Genomic DNA, 23372 nt, shown 5'->3' with positions numbered 1-23372 from the left:
GAGAGAGATCATACGCAACTCTGCTTTAGATAAAACTCAAAACCCACAACCACAATCTTCAAGTGGGAAGATTACTTGAGCCTAGGTGTTCAAAACTAGCCTAAGGGGCTGGAGAAATGGCTCAACCGTTAAGAGCACTGACTGCTCTTCCAGAGGTCCTAAGTTCAATTCCCAGTAACCACATGGTGACTCACAACCATCTGTAATGGGATCCGATGCCCTCTTCTGGTGTGTCTGAGGACAGCTAGTGTACATGAAAGAAATAAATAAATCTTAAAGATGTATTCAAAAAAAAAAAAAAAAAACAAAAAACTAGCCTAAGGACACAGCAAGGCCCTGTCTTAATGAAAAAGAAAGAAAGAAAAAAAAAAACTACATGAACTATGTCTGAAGCCAAAATAAAATGTAAAGGGTCGAGATTACCAAAAGCTAAGGAGATTCACTAAAGACATCCTCAGTTAGTTTGGTTCCAGCCCAAGGTGAACTGAGGAAGAAATTCAGTCATGGGTTCTGTGCAATCCAGATCACTCTTCTGAAGAAAGAGAGTCTACGTATGAGAGTGCATGTGTGGGTATGGGGCTGGCAAAATGGCTCAGTAGGTAAAAGGGATGGTTACGCAAGAATAACACTGGATTCTGATTCCCAGAACCCACAGGAGAAGGGCAGAGAACCGATGCTCAAAACTTGTCTTCTGGTCCCTCCCTGTACCTGTGCCCGGCACTCACACACAATAATAATGCTTACGTTTTTAAAAAGATAAAAGAAATAGAATGTGAATTTGTATGACTAGATAGCAGTGTGAATGATAGATTTTAAGTTCTAAAGCCATTTCTTTATTTGTTTGTTTTGGGTGTTGTTTTGTTTTGTTTCGTTTTTGAGACAGGGTTTCTCCATGTATCCCCTGACTGCCCTGGAATTCACTCTGTAGACCATACTGGTCTTGAACTCACAGAGATCCTCCTGCCTCTGCTTCCCGAGTGCTGGGATCAAAGGCATGCACCACCACCGCCTGGCTTCTTTATTCATTTTTAAATGGACGTTAGAAGTCACTCGCTGCCTCTCAAACAAAATCCCTAACCCGAGGAAGCTGTCTCGCTTACTTCTTTAACTTATCTTTTGTTTGTTATTGCTATTCAGGGGATCGAACCTACAGCCTCAGAAAAGTTAGGCAAGTGCCCTACCCTTCGGCTACATATCCAGCCCCAAGTTACGTTGATGAATGCTACATAGTTAACTGTTGGCTCAGAAATTCAGCTTTGCAAATTCCTTTCAAATAGTTAAAAACTCTCTATGGTCCGTTTCAAAGGGAAGATACCATGCAAACTCAAGATCCTTCGTTCTAATTAATATTGGTAACAACGCTAGGACTATGGGTTTACATAATGTGAAATCTGACTAGATTTATCACTTGAGCTTGCAATTTAAGGGTGTTTCACAGTAAGAATCAAATACACTGTTTCCTTCCCTGGTACCTTTCATTCTGGTCAGATCCACCATCTCTTCCTCCTTTTGCACGAGCACATGTAAATTTCTAAATCACCTGTGTCATCTCTCTGACATGCCAAGGGCAAACAACCCATTCTGGGATGGCCCAAAGAACAGAACGAAATTGTCCGAAGCCACACCCATGTTCTGGTGCCCTTGGCAAGGCTTCAGAGAGGAGCCATTTCAGAGTCAGAGAACTGAAGGTTAGCAAGGACTTTGGCCTTGTCCAGCAACTGCCAGTGTTTAAAACAGGAACAGCAAGTGCTCCCTGGGAAGGCAGAGATGACCCAGGGCCAGCTCACACAGCTCATTACCTGCCGGGTGTACTGTATCTGGCTCGCCCATCAGCAGAAGCACAGATCAGGGAAACAAAGCAGAAGGCTGGCAGGGAGATGTGTGTCTGCCTCCTGAACACGCTGGGGAATCGGCTCTCTTATCAGCACAGGCCTCTGCTAGGTCTCCTGGGAGTGAGTGAAGAATGCTGGCAATGTGTGGGGGAAGGTGGGGTGAGAAGGAAATGGCCACACAGATCCTGGGGCAAACCTCCAGCAGGACTCAGACAGCGTTTAGTTTGCTGAGAACTCTAAGAAACACCCGACACCGTATCAAAAGCGAGGCTCATGGACGGGTGTCAGAAAACAATGGACCAATGATGGCCGAGTGAGAACGCCATTTTCTGAAGTTTAAAGATGTAGAGATTTTTCTACCAAATCTTCTTTGCTTTAATGTGTGTGTGTGTGTGTGTGTGTGTGTGTGTGTGTGTGTGTGTGTGTGTGTGTGTGGTCGCCGTTTGTCCATCTGTTGGGGTTGGAGACAAAGCTCCCCTATGTAGCCCAGGCTGAGATTATAGGCATGTACCACCACACCCAGCTCTACAAAGCCTCCCACAATGCTACACCCACAGCAATACAGAAAATGACTAACTCTGAGCTGTCACTTAACTGTCTCGCTGGCTTAGAAGACATCAGGGGATATGACGTCTCATAATTACTTTGGTTCAAAGTTTCTCTCGTCTCCCATCAAGGATCCTTGAAGGCTACAGCTTTAGCCCCATTACCTCAAATCGTTCTCAGGCCTAGAGTGTCACATTCTTCCAACTCTTAAACAAGACTTTATTAGAGCCCTCGTGGGCGATCCCTTGGGATGTTTCTCGTCTTCAACAGTATTCATCCTCATAACAATGGACCACAGTTTTTGGGCCCTCACTTTCTAGCATGATGCCAACATGATGAACCTCCAAGAACTGTGAGTTCAGAGGTGGAGGCCAGGGCCTCAGTAGCTCAAAGTCATCTGAGCTACACAGCTTAGGCTCTGTGAGACCCCGTCTCAAAAATTACAGAGATCTTCAAAGACTTTAGGGAGTCTAAAGACATTCAAACAAGTTTATAGTTAAGTTCCTGGGGTCATCTTTGACTTTATGACGCTATCTACTCCACTTTCCGTAATTGTGTGTGTGTGTGTGTGTGTGTGTGTGTGTTTGTGTTGGGGGGGCATAGTAGAATATACTATAATCTCGTTATCTTGGAGGATGAGACAGAAGGACCACAAGTTCAAGGCTGGCCTGAGCTACAAAGCAAGACTCTGTCTCAAAAACCAAGTAACAAACGAACAAACTCTAATAGGTATGGTGAGATTTCTCATTGGTTAGGAACCCTAACTGTTCTTTTAGAGGATGTGAGTGTGGTTCCCAACATGCATATGGTAGCTGGTTCTAAACCATCTAGCTCTGGGGGTTTAAATGCCCTCTGCTGGGCACTGCATACATGTGGTACACACAAACCACACACACACACACACACACACACACACACACACACGAAAACAAAACAAACAAAATTAAGCATAAAAAAATAAATGAATGAGTCAGTGAATGAATGATTAGTAGCAAAAGGAATCACTACGTGAGAATACACCCAAACCTTTTAAAGACTGGGTGTAAAGGGCTCTTCCCTGTGGTCCGAGATATCCCAGAGGTTGATCTGGAGAATGGCTTGAGTCTGCATGTTCGAGACTAGCCCTGGCAACACAATTCAACCCAGACTCAAAGAAAAGGGTGTGGGGGGGGCGTGCTTAAATGGCTAAGAAATTTTAGAACCACTTAGAAATGGGTCCAACAATTAATCAGGTTCTTAGAGCACGGCATAACAACCTCTCCACAATGTACCACTTTAAGACATCCACCTCTCAAAGAAGCCTGGCTCATTAGAAGGTTTTCATTATAAAATTCCCATCTACATGATTACGGCATGTTTCTCAGGCCACCTGTTCATTATCGGGCTTAATTACTACATAAAACAACAAAACAGTAATTAGCCTTGGAAGATACTTTGTAGAGACTCCAGTTGCAGGGAAAGGATCAGCACATGCTTCCTGGGCCATTATTTGACTCCACACCCACACAAGTGACGGGAGACTTGCACAGCCGGACAACCGAACTTCAAAAAGCCACCACCAGGGAACCCAAACCAGAAGACCCAGTGTCACTCGTGGTGCCCAACACCTCCCACCTGATATTACTTTATCATTTTTTTTCCTAATTTCTACCGTTCTCTCTCTTGCATTACTGTTTCAGACAAGCCATAGAAGAGTTCTTTTCTTCCTTTTCAGTCTATGTGGGAGACAGATGAGGTCAGTGGCAACGTGGGTAGAATGACCCCGTGACTTAGCAGGTTGCTGACCCTGGGGTGCTGGTGCTGACTGTGACGTCACCTATGTCGAAACTACCTAGGTTAGGCGTCTAAGCGCGAGTACTTGTAAGGTCACTTACCCTCTGCTGCCTCATCCAGCCCAGGCACTCGCCCGTCAGGCGTTTGGTGAATTCATCCCACCCGGAGCCACTCTGACAAGTGTACCCTCCGCCTCCCTTGGAACTGGCCCTTCGCACTCGAGGGGCACTGATGGCCTTGTACAGGGCTCGCATCTGTTCCTGGAGCTGAAGCAGTCTGAAAGGAAAGGAAAACGGGGCCGCGGTCACAAGGAAACAGCCTCTGAAAACCCACGCAGAGCAAATAAATGTTCGCTTTTCCAGGTTTCCTTCGGGTCAGTCTACGGGCTAAGGACATTGCCTTGGAAGGTTTCTTTTTCTCTACCCATGACTCCCAGCTTGACCACATGGGAGTATAAACGCTAAGAAAGCCACTCACAACCCTAAACGTCATAAAACGTGTCATTGCCTTTGCCTAACCTGGCAGCCATTCAGTTTCTCTTGAGGTTCATCCTGGGATTTTTATCTCTCTGGTACCGTGGGCCTTAGTAGCACGAGGGCAGATTCAGACCCCACATCTCTGGTGTGAAGTGGTCACTTTCGACTCCCAGGGTCTCACTTGATTAGATGAAGCTTGACATTAGCCTCTAGAAAAGGCAGATGCTGTACCAGAGGCCTCTGCTGCTGCCTGGATGGAGGGAGGGCTCGCGACCCGTTCAGCTCCTTAAACCATTCTAGAGGTTTCTACAGCACTGGGGACTGAGCCCAAGGCTTCCTGCGTGCAGGGCAAGTACTCTACCACATCCTTCTTTAAACGGCAAAAACCCAGGCAATTCATTTTGAGATGAGATCTCACTAAAGTGTCCAGGCAGGCCTCGAATTCTTGATTCTCCTGCCTCAACTTCCCAAACACCCAGGATCACAAGGCTCTGCGGCCGCTCCAGGAAGAGCCCGAGTTTTTTGAACGATCATTTTTTTGGCAGGTCTATTTAATTCTTATAGCATCTCTGGGTTGGGGGTGGAGGGGGGGCACGAAAGATGAAGTTTGCAGTTTTATATTTGAACTGGATGAAGTTGCACAATCCCAAATGAGGGAATTGTCCTTGGGGAGTGTGTGCCTCTTCTGGAAAAAGCTGAAGTCACCCGCTGGGGGTCCCCCACCTATGTTCTGCAGGCAATACCTTTTCTGATACGCATCACAGGGCTGGCCCATCTGCCTCATCTCCCGGATCAAGCCATCTATGATTTCCATCTGATCATTGGCTTGAGTGAAATACTCATCCAGTTCTCTGTTCCACGCCAGCTGGATTCCTTCTCCGAACTTCAGTTCCTAGCAGGAGGAATTTGCATGAAGATACATAAGGAAAAATCTCAAACGCCTCAGTGAAAGCAAACCTTCTCTTGTAACATGACAGACAGCACAAGCCCCCTCATCCGACAGCTCACTTCGAACTGTACCGAGCCCATGGCGGGACACACGCGTAATGCCACACCTTTGGAGGCTGAGGCAGGAAGATCGGGAGTTCGAGGCCTGCCTGTACCTCACAGAGAGACTCTGTCTTAAAAGCAAGCAAACAAAAACAAACAAACAAACAAAAACCAGGGCCAGTGAAATGGCTCAGTACCTGCCGCCAAGCCTGGTGATCAGAGTTCGATGCCCAGGGCCCACATGGTGGAAGGAGGGAACAAGATTGTTCTTTGACCTCCAGATATGTCCTCTGGCAGTCGCTCACTCATACTACACAAGCATGCGCACGCGCACACACACACACACACACAATATGTAATAAAAACAGTTCAAATTATGCATCGTGTGTGTGTGTGTGTGTGTGTGTGTGTGTGTGTGTGTGTGTGTGAACATCACTTTTTCAGTTCTTTAAGAAAGCAGAATGACGGGGTTGAGGATTTAGCTCAGTGGTAGAGCGATTAGTTAGCAAGCCAAAGGCCCTGGGTTCGGTCCCCGCCCCAAAAAAAAAAAAAAAAAAAAAAAAAAGCAGAATGACACCCTGTCGTTAGGTCAGATGTCACAATAGTGGGGGCTCAGTGACAGGTATATGAGACTGAGTTACGCAGTTTTGTATCTTCTTACGAGTCTCTCCTCCACACTGACATTGTTTCTAAACAGAAAGCTCGTCTGCTGCTTCACCGCCCTTTAGCCCTTGCCCTCCCTTGTCCACTGGCTGCTCTCTCCCCCTCGGCTGCAGCTCTACACACAAAGGTGCTAACAGACATGACACCGATTACCCCAGCACCCACTCTAGTGACTTTAGTGCACATCGAGAGAATTAAACTGGGAGCACTGTACCCACAGTCACTATAAACCACACCCAGGGCTGCACGTGTGCTCTCCATGAAGTCCTGATACCTGGTACCTGCTTTGGATGAAAGGGTCCAGCCAGGAATGGGAGGAGTTAGAGAGTATCGAACCAGTGTGCTGACCCCCACACCCTTTTACCACGAACTAAAAGTATGTATTTTCCTTCTCTCCCCTCCTCCTCCCCTCCCTCCTTCCTCTCTACACCTTCTTTCCCTTCTGGTTCTTTGGTAGTTTCACTACACAGTTCAGGCTGGCCTCAAACTTAGAATCCTCCTGCCTCTGCTTCCCAAGTGCTGGCCGTGTTCCTCTGACACGTGTCAGCCTATACTTTTAAATGGTTACTATGAGAATCTACACAGTATCTAAATTAAGAAACTAGAACATTAAGGTAGCCTTCCATTAAAAAGTAATTAATTAATTAATGTTCTGGGTTAAAACATTTGCAGTGTGGCAGGTTCTAGATATAAACCAAGCATGAATGTCAACTCTGGAGAGAAGAGGTCACATGGTCACTGGGGAAGAAGACAGAAAACGTAATTCATGGAGAACACACGTGCAGCTGACCATCATTCCCTGGTCAGCTTTTAGAAAACCCAGAGCCACTGTAAGCCCTCAAAGCACTTTAAAAGGAGTTATGGCCGGAGAGATTGCTCAGTGGTTAACTGAACACACTGCTCTTCCAGAAGACCTAGGGTTGATTCCCAGCACCTACAGAGCTGCTCACCACCACCACTTAGAATTCCAAAGGATCTGCCACCCTCTTCTACCCTCAAGAGGTACCAGGCATGTGGAGCACAAACATACATGCAGGCAAAACACCCAAACACAGAAAATAAAAGTTAAAAGAATCTCTTAAAAAGTGAGAACTTGGGGCTGGAGAGATGGCTCAGTGGTTAAGAGCACTGACTGCTCTTCCAGAGGTCCTGAGTTCAAATCCCAGCAACCACATAGTGGCTCACAGCCATCTGTAATGGGATCTGATGCCCTCTTCTGGGGTGTCTGAAGACAGCTACAGTGTACTTATATACAATAAATAAATCTTTAAAAAAAAAAAAGTGAGAACTTGCTGGGGGTGGTAAGGCACACCTCTAATGCCAAGCTCTCTGAAACCAGAGGCAGGCAGATCTCTGTGAGTTCAGGGCCAGCCTGGTGTACAGAGTGAGTTCTGGGACAGCCAAGGCTATTACACAGAGAAACTATCTCAAGAAAACCAAGAGAGTGGGGCAGAGGAGAACTTTAATAGGTGACTAATCAATTCATGTGATTAGTGGGTTTACAACAGAGTGGGTCTGTTATAAAAGCCAACTTGGCTAGAGTGTTGCGTGCTCTTGTCTGTTGCCATGTGATGCCTTCTGCCACCTGGGGACTCTGCCAAGAAGGAGGTCATTGCCAGGTGCTGCCTTCAGATTGGGCCAGGACCAGGAGCCAAAACAAACCTCGCTTCTTTGTAGTTTCCCCAGTCTGTGGCGTTGTTACTAGCAACAGAAAATAGATTAAGATAATATCCCTGTCTCGACCGCTCTGAAAGGACCATCTCGAGACACTAATGAGGTGAGAGGCTCAACAATACGCAGACTATGATGAGGGTGTGAACTCCCCAGAAACCAACGTGGGCAAGGGCCAGACTGGAGACGCGAGGGGAGCTTACCGGCTGCGCGATCAGCTCTGCCCGCATCAGACAGTCTGCGCAGTTTTGCAGAAGTTCTTGGATAGTGTTCTGGTTCTGATGCCTGGACATGGTGCCGGTTTGACTGTGGAGACAAAGAAATCCAGACATGAGATGACTTTTATCGGTCTAAAAGTAATATCAAACGTTCACGAAGGCTGCAAAAATAGCACAAAAGTAGTCTGTGACCTCAGACGTCTCAGTTGCTCACACAGCGATGTCACCTGTGTGTGGTTATATCACCTTTGCCTGACCCATTTGACAAGGCCAGTGACCTTTCACACCAAAATATTTCAGTATACACTTCCTGAGAATGAAGACAACTAATTATATAACCACAGGACAATTGTCCGAGTCAGGGAAATTAAAATAGATATCACACTATTTTCTAATCTATAGAATTTTTGTTTGGTTTGGTTGAGACATAGTTTCTCTGTGTAGCCCTGGCTGGCATGAAACTCATTCTGTAGACCAGGCTGGCCTCGAACTCATAGTGTTCCTTGTCTCTGCCTCCCAAGCACAAAATTTGGTGGGCTGCCAAAATCTCACAGATTAACCCCAAAATGTCCTTCAAAGCAGTTTTCCCTCAGGTGCACATGGCCAGTGACGGCAGCCAGTGATCTCATCTGGGCTGTCTGTCACTCCCCCTCTCCCTCCCTCTGGACAGCCCAGTCCCCAGAACATGTCCATCTATGGCAAGCACAGAGCACAGGGACGTCACTAGCAAATCCAGGCACAGGAGACAAGAGCAGAGGTAATTCTACAGAAAAAAATATTCTCCACAATCACTTCAAGAGGCGAGGAAATCTCGGTATGAGGAGAAAGATGGAACGGCTCTTGAAAAGAAGTTTCTTCCCACAACGAGGCTCGTTCTATGTTTCTAATTTGATGATTATGAGTCAAGCTGCAGCCCTGCTTACAGCAGCTTGGTTTAATAGAGACGTAGAGTACATCGACTTATGTCTAATATGTACGACAAGGTCGGATGAATATACGCTACAATGCTGTACGATGCTGTGCAATGCTGTATGATGCTGAACTTGGGGGTAGCGAGCTAGCTTAGTGGTTAAGCACATACACCAGTCTCGCAGAGAACCCAGAGGACCCGGATTCAGCTCAGCACCCACTCTGGACAGCTTACACGTGAAGTGTCTGTAACTCCAATTCCAGAGGATCAGACGGCCTCTTCTGGCCTCCAGGGACACCTGAATATGCACTTTCAACAAACGTCCTTATAGGGCTTTAGGGGTGCCTGGTCCTTCATCAGGCTCCAGTGCAATGTGCATCTGCTTCTGTCAGCTTGATGTCTATCAGACTGAACTGTGTGTGTCCTTCTATATCTTCAGGTTTAACCTATGTGTATGAGTGTGTGCCTGTGCCCTCGAGTGTAGGTGGCTGAGGAGGCCGAAGGACATCTGATCCCCTGGAGCTGGGTCTTACAGGCGGTTGTACACTGCCCAACACTGGTGCCGGGGACTGACCTTAGGTCGTCCGAGAGACCAGTTAGTGCTCTTAACAGCTGAGCCATCTCTGTACCCCACCCTGTATGTTTTAAAGAAAGAATTCTACTGTTAAAAGAAAGGGAATGTCGACCTAGAGACACAGTTCAGTGGTGTGGCACTAGCCTGGCATGTGGCTTGGGTTACAAGCTAAGCACTAGGGGGAAAATGCTAAGAAAACAAAAGCTATACCATACCCAGATGAGGAGGCCCACATGTGGGAACCTCTCCCACAGTGCCTGACTCCATTATTACCACACCACAGGAAAGCATTTTCTTTCTTTTTTTTTTTTCCTGCCATTTATTCGGGGTTCCTCCCTGTAAGTAAGGCTCCCCAACAAGCCAGCACTAGCTGGATGTGGGTGAGGATCCCAGCCTTCCCTGGGAACCACTCCCAAATGACGACACTGGCTCCTTGAGGCAGGCCCAGGCAGCACAGGGCCTGAGCGTCCACCTGTCAAAACCTGGGCAGCTTCTCAGACTCCTGCCGGTGAGTACAAGCAGTCTCCCTTCCGCTCAGCGTGACACAGGGAATCTGGCACAATTCCCACGCCGCTGGGACACAGACAAGACTACATCTGTTGTCCTAACTTGTACCGGATTCCAGCGGCCTTAGAACACTTTCCCAGTGTACCTGCCAGAAAACGGAAGGAAATGAAAGAAACAAAGAGAGAAATGGAGAGACACAGGAAATCATGAAGGTCTTTGGGGAGGCTAAGGTGGGAAGATGGCTTGGGTTCAGGAGTTCAAAGCCAAGCTGGGCAACCATGAGATTCTACATAAATTAAAGAAGGGAGGGACATACAAAGGAAAGGAGAGAATTGGAAAGTCTTGTATAATTACAAATAAAATTACTTATTTTTCTTCCTTTGGTTTTGTTTTTTCCTTTTACTTTTTTTGGTTATTTGAGACAAAGTTTTACTTCATAGTCTACATAGTCTCATTCACTATGTAGCCCAGGCTGGCCTCACTGTCATAGCAATCCTCCTGCCTCAGCTTCTTGTGTACTAGGCTTCACAGCCAGCTTGTTTCCTTCATTGAAAGGCAGGGACCTTTCTTCTGAAACATCTGGAAAGTTCTGTTCAGCAAGGTGATTCAGGTGATGCTGTCCACACAGAATGCCAGTTCTAAATACACGAATGAAAGGGTTATCTCTCCACACCATAAAAGCCAGACTTCCTTAACTGATCTAACAAGGTGTGCCATGGTAAAAAACACCAGAAACTGAGCCGTAAGAAAGACAGTTAAGGGCTACAGGGTATGGCATGCATAAGAACTTTGTACCAGCTTGGCAACTTTCCTGTAAATCAGAATCTACTTCAAAATAAAAGTGGATAAAACAGCAAGTTTGGCTGATAAAGAATGCGCTTAACATGAGTGAGGCCACGGGTTCAATCCCCAGCATCCCACACACACAGAGATATACACACACTGCACACTCACATACAGACACATTCACATACCATGTACACCACACATACTCATACCAACCACACACATACACACTCACACACTCACATCACACACACTCAAATACCACATATACACACTCACACCACACACACATACCCACACACAGAGAGATATACACACACTATACACTCACTTATATAAAGTGAGATATACACTCACACACACTCACACACATACACACTCACGCACACCACACACACTCAAATACCACATACACACACTCTTACAACACACACATAATACACACACTCTTACAACACACACACATACACACACTCTCACAACACACAACACACACACATACACACAGTCACAACACACGCATACACACACACTCACACCACACACACATACCCACACACACAGAGAGATACACACACTATACACTCACTTATATAAAGTGAGATATACACTCACACACACTCACACACATACACACTCACGCACACCACACACACTCAAATACCACATACCCACACTCTTACAACACACACACGCATACACACACTCTCACAACACACACACACGCATACACACACACTCACACCACACACACCACTCACAGAGGCAAGAAGTTCAAACTCATTTGTAAATAAATGTATCCAAAGTGTCATACACATTTTAAACATCCTGAAATTTGAAGATGAAACTGTTCGAGCAACAAAGCACAACTCTGGAGCTCCTGAACCCCCACTACTAGAGGATGCTACTGGACACTCACAGGTGAGCTGCCCCCAGGGAGAGGGAGCTGGGACAGTCACACACTTACTCAGGGCATTGGGGGCTGCCATCCTTTGTTAAGCCCCCCTAGTTTTGGAAGACAGTTCTATCACTTCAGATCTATTCGATCCTGCAGAAGACATCTTTTCCTCTTCCCTACCCACGAGTGTCTGACTATTCTTTTAAAAGTACACTCCATGTGTTATTAACTCTAAAAAAATGCTTTAGCTACTAACGGCCTGGCATGTGCCTACAACCCGTGCTTGATACACTAACCCTGCGTTTTTGTTTGCTTCTTAGTAGATGAAGAAGAGAAGTACACAGAAGCCAAGCTTCTTTAAGACTGGAAAAAAAGATTAAATTGATAAAAGTAAGAACCTCTGACATTGCCACGTGTCTAATCCACTGTCTCACCTTTACGTAAGTGGCCGAGTGCTAAGACTCTCCACAGGATGTCGGAAACCTTAAGGAGTATTAAAATCTGTGTTGTTGAAGAAGCGTCTCACTCTATAGCACAGGCTAGCCCAGAACTCACTCTGTCACCAGGTTGACTTGAAACTCATGCACTCCAGCCTTGAATTACAGCCACCAAGCCAGGGGTGAATCCTGTTTTACTACAGTGTTAAAAATCTATTTTCTCAGTACTGAAAAGCTATCGTTTTTCCCTATTCGTACATATATGTGGTGATGCTTTAATTTATAAATTAAGTATAATAAACAGACTAGAACTAATAAAATGGAACAAATATAACAATTATAGCAAAGGGCACTTCAAATTTCAGGATGTTTATTTCTAGATTTATCCAGATTTTCTGTTTTTGAGACAGGATCTTATTATGTAGCCCAGACTGGCTTCCAACTATCAGAGCAATCTCCTGACTCAGTCTTTTCTTTCTTTCTTTTTTTTTTTTTTAAGACTTATTTATTTACTATATATAAGTACACCGAAGCTGTCTTCAGAGACACCAGAAGAGGGCATCAGATCCCATTACAGATGGTTGTGAGCCTCCATGTGCTTGCTGGGATTTGAACTCAGGACCTCTGGGAGAGCAGTCAGTGCTCTTAACCCCTAAGCCATCTCTGCAGCCCGACTCAGTCTTTTCAGTATTAAGATTACAAGAGTGCCCCACGCCTCTTAACCCATTTATTTATTTATTTGTTTGTTTGTTTGTTTGTTTGTTTGTTTTTGAGATAAGTTGGCTTGGTAGCTAAGGGTAACCTTGAATTCCTGATTCTACCTCGATGGCTCCAGTGTTCAGGCTCACAGGCATGAGCCCCGACTCCTGCCTACTGTCCATTTGGTATTTTTGGATCATGGTTGACCATAGGCAACCGAAAGAGCGGAGGAGAAACCATGGGTACCAGAGAGAACTCTGTTATCTCCTCCTAGGAGCCTACTTATCCTGTCTTCGCCTGTAAAAATCCCAATTCCAGCTGAGGTGCAATCAAGAAGCCCTTTGGAAAGAAACAAAGTGGGGTCAGAGGGAGAACTGGGCTCGCACTGGCTCTGTCAGATTCTGCCTGCTGAGGTTAGCAACTGGGGAAGGGAGCAGCCACCCTGGTGTTTCAGCCCCAGAGGAGGACTCACACACAGAACCGCTGTGCTCGGTCAAGGAGAAGGGCAGGCAGAGAGGATTTTAATCCACTGGGTCAGACATCCATTTTCATGGCCTGCCGAGTGTGCGGATCCCTCACGAGGGCTGGGGAGTGGCTTCAGGGAGCACACTACTTTTTCTTTCCTTCTTTCCTTCTTTTCCTCCTTCCTTCCTTTCTTTCTGTACTAGGAATCGAACCCTGATCAATCATCAAGCAAGTTAAGCAAATAGTCCCTTCACCAGCTTGGGTTCAAGCTTACTCTGTAGCCCAGGCTGGACCTTGCAGTTCTCTTTCCTCCTCCTCTGAGCGGTAAGAGGACAAGGCTATGCCACCACACCCAGTTTCTGTGGTGATGGGGATTTATCCAGGGCTCCGGGCTAGGCAAGCCCTCTGCCTGCTGAGTTGCATCCCCAGCCCAAAGTGGGAGGTTTATAAACCACACTGAGAACCGAGCTAGCGGGCATCTCACATCTAAGGTTCCATTTTAAAATGTGTGTTGTTTTATAGACAGAGAACATAAAAGTTGCTTTAGGGTGGGGGAGAAAAAGCTCACTCCGGTTAAAAAAAAGACTATTGACTTCTAGGCTAAAATTAATAGATTTTCCTGGGAAATTAAGGAGTTATCCTTGGAAGATCAACTTTTCTGACATTGTTTTATCCTCAAACTCAGACAAATGACTCATCCCGCACAGAACCTGCCTGCGCAAACATTTTTTTTTTTTTAATTCATTCTAAAACTTGTTTAAACAAGAATGGCTCTAAGCTTTTGTAAAAGGATCCCTTCACCGGTGGCTAAAAGGAAAACTCGTTCCGGAGTTAAATCCAGACACATCACGCGATCATCTTTGTGAACAGCGTCCAGCTACATTTTACCTCAGCGTGTTCAGATAACATTCTTTTCTAAGGAAGAAAATAATATCCCCAAATTAGCTATCTTAAAGCATTTGTTGAACATCTGCTGCCAGAATGGTATAGAAAGAAAATTGTGATGACAGGCATGCAACGTCATGAGGTAAAAATGCTTTGCTTCACAAAATAACTGCGCACTACCATTCACTGCTCCTTAGACAGGCGGCTCCGTGCTGCCTTTCCGTATTGCTTTCTGTGTGCACACGCTCTCTTCCCTGGGTTACATCTTCCCTTCCTCTCTCCGTTCATCCCTCTCCCTTCTTCCTTTGTGCTGTTTGGAGTCATGTCTGTGCCCAAAGTGAAGGTAAATGTCTCTCTGTATTCAGGCTCATCAAACAATCCCCTCCCCACAAATCCTCATTAAATGTCTGTTGGAAATTATAAATACATAATGCTTTCATCTTAAGGCCTCATCGATTCTCTCTTTACAATTTTTAAAGCGTCTCTTCTATATCATACATTGTTAGGTTTGTGGGTTTTTTGTTTTTTGTTGTTGTTTTTTTTTTAAGAATCTTAAGACAAAAACAAAAAACAAAACAAAAAAAGTCTAATTTTACTTCATGCAAGGTTGACTCACTAAAAACCCCAGCCATCAGGTGAGTTGCTGGATGGCCCAACGACACCTCCCCCCTCTCCCACCCCCCAGGGCTCACTCTGCCCCCACTTCTCTTGGACTTAGTTACACAGGTGTGGCTACCCCACAGCTTCTCCGTCTTCCCCTCCTACACACACATAACAATATACAGCTCTGCACACTGCAGGTGCCCAGGGCCTGCTTGTTTGGCTCAGTAAATCGGAAGAAAAACAAAGGCAAGCACATGACTGATGACATTAAACTGGTCGCCCTCATTTAGGAGCCCAACCTAGGAGTAAACCCATCCCAGTGGCTGATCTCACCCAAATGAATGAATAAAGGTCTCTTTCCCTATAGATGTAGAGGAACAGGTCTCCTCAGACCTTAAACTTTGTCCCAACATAAGAACTGTGGTGGGGTGGTGGTGCACACCTCTAATCCCAGAACTGGGGAGGCCCAGACAGGCAGATCTCTGTGAGTCTGAGACCAGTCTGGACTACACAGCTAGTTCCAGGACAGCCAGAGCTACACAAAGAAACCCTGTCTTGAAAAACAAAATACAAACTAACAAAACAAACAAACAAAAACGTGGAGGCGGTATTCCATATGTTTGGGTGGCTGCTGCAGATGAAGAAGGGGACAAACTGGCCACACTGCCACAACCTTCACAGAGACCCCAAGGCTGACACAGGAGCTCACTGCCAGCTGTACCGTCTGTGACTTTAACCAAGCTGGAGTGACACTAAAGCTGTGTGCCCGACGGCCTGTATCCAACAGGTGGGAGCACCCACCTGCAGGGCTGGGGTGAGGCTTCAGAGTGCACTTAGGTCTAGAAGAGGTGAACCCCAGGGGCTCTATCCAAGGGGGCGGCCCTGTGGTGAAGACGTTGTTCTTTTTGTGTATTCTGTCTTTGCCCCAAGCTGTTATTTTAAGGACAGCGTACAAAAAAATGTAGACACAGACCTAAAGGGAATCGAGGAAATGACTGTGGACTCATACATTAAAATTCTGCAGGGTACTTGTGAGTACATACAATTTTATGCCACAGTGTAGCCATTCAAATACATTTATATTTTAAAAGGAAAGAGGGGGCAAAAGGGTATAAAGTATGGCACTGGGTATAAAGTATGGGATATTTTCAGGAGTCCTGTAAGACTCGAAAGCTCTCTTTCAGGCAATTAAGTGAGAATGATATATTTTAGCAGTATGAAAGAATTCTCGAAGGAGTGAGAACACTCAGAGAAAGACGTCTTCCTTGTTTATTTTTGTTATTTAGTGGAAACGTCATCAAAATATGTTTCTAACAAATTCAATGACAAAACAAAGAGCTCTGTTTTGAAATATTTTCCTATGCAAAAAATGTACACTTGTTTTACTGGACCTCAAAAAAAAATTTATCTACACATTGTCCTGCCATCCCGGAAAACATCCTTTTCTTCCTCCAGATGACAGACAAAACCGGATGTGATGTCTGTTTGTCAGAAATCCTGTTTCCCAGCAAACCTTTCAGCTGTTTGCCGCTTCTCCCCACTAAAGGTCATCTTGATGAAATGTAGTTCTTGTTCACAGTTGCAGCGTATGTGAACCCCTCCAACCCGACCTGTCTTTGGTGAGATATAAATTGTGGGTCTGAGCTTGCATGGTTTTTTTTAGGATGCTGGCTCATTGTCTTGGTCTCGGGAATCTTTGGGGTTGTGGCTTCAACTCCAGCATCACAGTGAACCATTTTCAGTTTTTAAGAGTCAGGGCCACTGGAACCCAGTAGGATGGAGGAGGAGAAAGACTGATCAGGGGGCCGAGCTCTCGGCTACTCCCACAGACTGAAAAACACTTCTAAAATTGTTCTAGAAGTTTCTCATCTGGTAAGACTGGTTATCCGAGTCAAGTTGGACTCTCAAAGTCACACCCAAGTTCTCTATGCTCCACCTTCAGATGTCAGCACTGAGACATCAGAACATCAGCACATCCCTTCCCAAGCCATTTCAATCCTGGACGACAATGAAACCAAGCCCATTTAGAAAAAAAAAAAAACAACAGTCAAAAGCTGTTTTGTCCTATTAAATAACAATCAGACAGCATAATACAGAATCAACAATTAGTCTACGTAACACAGAATCATGTTGGGTGGGGTTTTCTGAGCACAGGAAGCTCTTCATAAGAGCAGTAACAAAATAACGCAATGCATCAGGAAATATGCATCTCGCCGAACGCAGAATGAGGCTGCCACAGAGCTACAGTGAAGTAAAGAATTGTACTGGCTAGAAAAGGGCTCTCAAATACAGAAGATGAGTTATAACCACAGAACTTGTCTCAGATACTGCGATAACCTGGATAAAAAATTCAACCAAGCTGTGAGACCTTGGGCAAAGTGTTCGTTTGTTTGTTTAACTATTTTAACCTCAGTTTCCCATTTGTAAATTGGGATGTTGGTTGCAAGGGATGAGATTACATGAGGTTTGCATAATACCTGATTTATCACGGTGTCTGGAAGGCGATGGGAACTGTCATCCAAGGATCATATTAGCCATGGATCTGACATTTTATAAAGTATACAACTTACCCAGGTTTAATAACAATGCCAGTGTTATCTGCCCTGCATTGAATTTGCCTGAATCTGATTTTGCCATTGTTTCGATAGGTATCCTGAGTGACCTAGGCTCCGAGCTTTGGGTGTCCTCAGACTCTCTTTACATCTCACAGCCAGGTGTGGGCTGAGGCTGTCAGTGCACCTGGGCAGTGTCCCAGGTGTGGGCTGAGGCACACCTGGGCTGTGTCTACTTTCCCACCCCACTGCACCTGCCACGCCCAGACTTTCCCTTCACCCTCCTGCCTTGGAGTAATGGCCTTCTCACTCAGATTTCTAGCGGGTTGTGCACAAGGCACGACCCTCCACAGAGCTGTCACAGACAGCCACCCTGCTGAGGCTCAGTGAACACAGCTCCCTGGAGGAGACTCTGGTGGCAATGAAAACCTGCCACGGATTCCATTGCTAGCCAAGCCCCTCCACCAGCCTTTCCTAAGAACCTTCCTCCCTTTCTTACGGCTTTCCACTTTTCAAAGAATGCTCACCAAGGAGCCCACTCTACACACCTCTTGAACTCCCCCGACCCCAATTCCATGTTCTTGTACATCTTTGTGTATCAGCCGAATTACTACACAAAGTAAACGCCACTCTTTTAAAAAAAAAAAAAAAATGAAGTCTAATGCCAGATGCTATCTCTACTTGTGAAAGCTTTGATAATATTTATACAACCACCAACATGTGTGTGGGGTGTGTGTGTGTGTGTGTGTGTGTGTGTGTGTGTGTGTGTGTGAGGTGTGTGTGTGTGTGTGTGTGTGTGTGTGTGTGTGTGTGTGTGTGTGTGCAAAACCTTGAGTTTGGGCAAGCGCTACAGCGCTAGTTAGTACCTTCAATTCTACCCTTGTGTACCTTGTATTTGTGTGGTCTCAGATTTTTTTGTTCATCCACCTTAACTTTCCATGTATGCAGCACATGCTCAGAAGGTGCTTGCCAAGTCAATAAAAGGACGTGGAATTTTATATATATTAACAGGTAGTGACAGGTCTGTCCAGTCTAGAAGTCAACTCGGGGAGATCTGGGTGAGGCTTCATGGTCCTCAATGCTCTATTCACTCTGAAGTCTAGAGGCTTCCTCTTGCTGGTTCTGATTTCCTTTACTGCTATTATTATTGTTGTTATTATTATTATTATATTGTTATTATTATTATTATTATTATTATTATTATTATTATTATTATTTTGTTTTGCTCTGTTGAGAATGTAGTGTGCTAAGTAAATGCTCCTCTCTTGAGCATATTCTCAGCCCCTGGTTCGGTGTTGAGATAATGAGGTCTGGGCAAGAAAAAGCCTTAACATTGTAACCACATACTTCTGAAGCTTAATGCCTACCGCTTTGAATCTTTGCTCCGCTTTGTTTGGTTGGTGGAAGAGCTGAGTGTGAGCTCTGGTTACTTGGGTGACAAAATACTTCGGTGATTAGCGTTTTATGTTAGCTCCAAGAATAAGACTACAGAAATTCTGCCTTAGCAGAAAGGAGCATTGATATGATGTCTTATGCAAGGGGGAAAAGGAGCTCTAAAGTTTCTTTTCAAACTTCATGCCTTTTACATTCCCGAGCCTGTAACACTTACTCTTTCCCTTGTGGAATGCAATGAAACAGTGGTTTTAGATCCCATCTAACCTAAAATAAAGACACACAGAGTAGGTGGAGCTGGGGGAGAGGAGAGGGTGTTACACTGTAAATGTGATTGATCTCAAACTGTTCTGAAAATGGCCAAGAGTGAGTTGTGGAAAAAAGACAGAAGAGACACACTTCACGGTGATTTCAATAGCAAAAGTAAGATCTGAGTTCTCTACAGAGACTGGTTTACATAAAGACGAGCTACCCACACCTATTTCAAAAGTTATTTCATTTGTATCAATTCAATCTGTAGATTCAAATAAGTTAACATTCAACTACTAGTTTCCACACTGATTTTTGTAGAGAGAGAAGAAAAAAAAAACGTAAATATTTTTTAACCATTCTGTTTAGCAGAGGTCCCCAGCTCTCTTGAGCAGACAGGGCCTCCTACTTCTGCAGAACCTAAGAGATGAGTAATGAGCAAACAGCTCCCTCCACACAAAGCTAAAATGTTACCAGAAAAACAGGTTCGGGTACAGGGTCTGACTCTCCATTTAGTCTCCATGAACTAAAAATGCAGAACTCAGCATTCACGGGCCATTTTCTATTGTGCAGCACTAGAACAGGTCCAACAGGCTGGGGGGGGAGGGGACTCTATCACCTGGGTCTGAAGAAAATGACAGCCTCTGAGTCACCTGGCTAACTCTGACCCCCTGAAGGGCCACTGACCAACACGGATCCTTAAGGGGGAAAATCCTTTCTCACAGTGAAGTCATTTTCTACTTCTGTCTGCTCTTCCTTCCAGAAGATATAAAGTTTGATAGGTTTATAAATAGACTTTTTTGGCGGGGGGGGGGAGAAGCAGAAATACTGAAGGACAGGGAAAAACATTGTTTTTTCTCCAAATTGTTTTAGGGAAGAATCCTGATAAGAAATGTATCTTTACACCGCTCACATCTCAATGAATAAATTAAAAATATTACTTCTCTATAAGACTATAAGAAACCAAGGAAGTGAATTAACCAATTACTAGGCACTGATGGTTGTCAATTTAAAAGGGCTGGGGGGGTATAGGTCAGGAGTAGAACACTTGCCGACTGTGTGTGAGGCCTTGGGGTTTGATTCCCAATAAAGCAAAAATAACAAAAGATAAGAAACGTAGGCTAGTAGAAGCAGACTAAGTATTAAGGTTAATAATAACAATAACTTGGTTCATAAAGTGTTGAAAAGAACTACTAAAGAATTCTTTCACATTCTGATCCAGACTTTAATTATGCAATCCACACATTGAAAAGAATGGGCTACTGAATTCTGGGAAGGCTAAGACAGAAAAGTAAATTTGAGATTTAGGTGGCTGGCCAAATTTTAAAATATACTTTAAAACCAAGTTTTTAAACCTGGTGTTACCAGACACAGTCGTTCGTCAAAATCTCCGGTCACAATTGGTTAAGAAGACAAAGATCTGTAATAATGAGAAAAGGTACCCTGTGCCTGAGAAATAAATAAATTCAAGCAGAAAACAGGTTGCAACTGGAAAGGCTGTCCGGTCTCTAAAACTGCTTGCAAAACAAAACTCCATCGGAACCATTAGGTTTCTCCTCCTCCGCCTGAGGCCACTGCGCTGCGAAGTATTAAGGTATAGGGCGGCCGCCTCCAGAGGCGCGACCAGGGTAGGTCTGGGAAGGGGCGGGTCGCTAAAGTCTCACGGCTCACGTGGGCTTGCAGAAAGCAGCTGTGGGGACTGTGTGAAAGGATGCTCATTACCTTCTCCCACCCACCAGTGACTCCCTCGCTGTATTTACCCGACGGTCCTGGGAAGAGGACCCAGCCCTTTGTGCCGTGGATTCCTCTTCAGCTCCTTGGCCTGGGCGCCACAGTGTCACCCTCCAGGGTCACCCTCCCAGGCGGAGCTTGAGCCCACTCTATACCGATCAAAAAGATGACTAATACTGAGCCCTTAGCCACACAATACAAAGTCACCCAGGAGACTAGGTCGATATTTTTTTTATAAGAGGCGCAGAGCCTCCGGTGGAATCCCGGTGACCAAGTGGCCAGAGTGGGGAACTGGGAGCGAGCCGAACAGGCCTGTTCAGGCCAAGTTTGCAACCCGCGCCCACAGGCCATCCCTGCAAAGGAACCCATTTGCGTGACAGGAGTTTCAGGCCGGGCGGAGGGCGAAACTTGCACGCAGATACCCTCGGAAGGCCAAGTAACCTAAGGGGTGACCGTGAGTTGCAAGAAGCCCTGAGTCCTTCGGAAGCCACCGGGCAGCAAAGGGGACTCTACCCCTTCACAAGTTTGACTTTTCATTAGTTTGCAAGCCCGGGTGTGTGGCCGCAGCTCCGCCTAGCCTGACCTCCCCCCTGCCAGCTGGAACAAAGGCAATCACAGCCCGGGCCACCTTTCAGGGGACACCCGAGGGTGGGGAAAGGGGGGAGACGACAAAGGCCAGACCTACGTCCCAGCCATCCATTGCTCCCTTCCACGGTAGAGGCGGAAAGGAGTCGCTTCTAGGGTAGAAGCGAGGTGAGGACCGTGGGACCCTGCGCAGGCTCACGGTAAGATTGTCGCCCGGGTCCCGGCACACACACCCACGCTCCCTGTTCACAGGGGCGAGCGCTGGGCGTAGGGATACCGGGTCCTGCGCTTCCGTGACCCGGGGCAATGCACTTTCCTCGGCCTAGACCTGGGTTTCCTGGTCGGCCCAGGAGACGGGCCACTCCCTGGCCAAAGGTCCCAGCCTGAGCTAGGTGGCGGCCGGCCGGTACCCACCAGTAGCCGTCGGAGTTCTGGTCGTTGACAGTGCAGCGCCGGGAGTAGTACATCCTGCTGGTGCCCCCGCCGCCGCCGCCGCCCCCGCCGCCGCCGCCACCGCTGTAGGTCATCTCGTAGCGCAGGTCGGGGCCGGACTCCGCGCGGGTCATGCGACCCAGCGTGTTGATCCGCGGGTGGGAGCCGCCGTTGCAGCTCATGTCGGCGGTCACTCAAGAGAGCCGCTCAGCGCCGCGGCATACGCGAGGCGTCGCCTCGGAGCACGCGAGGAACTCCCGGAGAGGAGCGCGGGACGCGGAGGACTGGCCGGGGAGCAGCGCTCCGGCAGGGCGGAGACGGGGACGGCGACTGGCTGGGCGCGGGAACCGGAGCGGAGCTGTGGCTCGGAGGGCAGCGAGGGCTCAGAGGAGCTGCGTCGCGCCTGGGTGTTGGTGTTGGTCGAGGCGGCGCTAGTCTCCTCCCCGCTGGCACCGGGCGCGCAGGCCACACCTGGCCCGCTTCTTCCCAGGGCGAGGTGCGGCCGCCTCGCCTCCCCCGCCCCTCCCCCCGCCTGTCACCGACGCCTGGGGCCGCCCTCCCCAACCTGCGGCTCCGCCCTGCGCCACCGAAGCCTGAGCAGAGACGAGGGGCGGAGACCTGGCGACTCGATCCCCTCCGAGGGCCGCGACCCTGGGGGACTTGCTTCAGGCTCTAGGAGCCAAACTCGGTCATAGTGGCACACCTTTGGAGGATTTCCTACGCTCCAAGGGGCGGTAATAAAGTGGCCTGGGAGGGCCACTCTATGGGACGACTTTAGTGAAATACTTTTTGCTTTTCCACACGCAAGCTTCTATTTAAATCGCCCCAGGAGTTCGAATTCTGTTGTGTAAAAACTAATTTTACAGAGAATCCTGTAAAGGGCTTTTCCAGAAATAATTTGTCATGAGGATAAAGACACTTCCGCTGTTTTCCATCGGATGACAGACAATATAAATTACACTTTATTTTCCCTTGAACTCTCCTTTCAACAAGAAGCTGTGAAGATTTAATACATAGGACCCAACTTTTTAACCTGGTATAGTCCTGTAATCCTGGCACTCCGGAAGCAGGACTTAGTTCAAGGCTAGCCTGGGCTTCATAGAAGGACTTTGCGCGAAACAGAAACAAACGTGGCTTTCCATTTCTCTAAAAGAATCTAGAGCACGTTTGTCCCATGTAGACTCCTAAGCCCCAACTCGAGTCCCTCTTCGCCCAAGAACCCTGGACAGATACCAGGGTTCCAGATGAGTAACACCCAGCCAGAACATTCCACCGATTTGTTCCAAAGCCACTCCCAGTTAGCAGATGAGTGCTATCTACCCCGTAGTCTCCATAAACTGGCTTTAGATTCAGACCCCTGTACACTAGCTGTTTAGATAACTTGGGACATTGTTAAATGCTCTTCAGTAAACACAGCTTAAAGACCTTGGCAATATATAATTCTCGTCTTCCTAAATCATGTCTGTGAGCTTTCCTGTTTCTACAATGTATTTCTCAG

At 46.6% G+C, this 23372-nt stretch overlaps 1 protein-coding gene across 2 annotated transcripts in view; it reads right to left on the bottom strand.

The window, feature by feature from the left end:
* The window catches only part of Dsp (desmoplakin), a 47699-nt gene extending 25325 nt beyond the window's left edge, over positions 1 to 22374 (bottom strand). Inside the window, exons 1-4 of one of the 2 annotated variants that reach the window (XM_032884523.1) lie at positions 21857 to 22374; positions 8155 to 8257; positions 5371 to 5519; positions 4253 to 4427 (exon numbers count right to left, since the gene is read on the bottom strand). In XM_032884523.1, the coding sequence (XP_032740414.1) occupies positions 4253 to 4427; positions 5371 to 5519; positions 8155 to 8257; positions 21857 to 22056 (627 nt within the window). In that variant the 5' untranslated portion in view covers positions 22057 to 22374. The remainder of the gene's footprint in view (positions 1 to 4252; positions 4428 to 5370; positions 5520 to 8154; positions 8258 to 21856) is intronic. The other variant, XM_032884524.1, reaches the window with a different exon arrangement.
* Between the last annotated feature and the right edge of the window lie 998 nt (positions 22375 to 23372).

Source organism: Rattus rattus, chromosome 14 (genome assembly GCF_011064425.1).
Source record: "Rattus rattus isolate New Zealand chromosome 14, Rrattus_CSIRO_v1, whole genome shotgun sequence".
NCBI lineage: Eukaryota > Metazoa > Chordata > Mammalia > Rodentia > Muridae > Rattus > Rattus rattus.
This window is presented reverse-complemented; position numbering and strand designations above follow the sequence as displayed.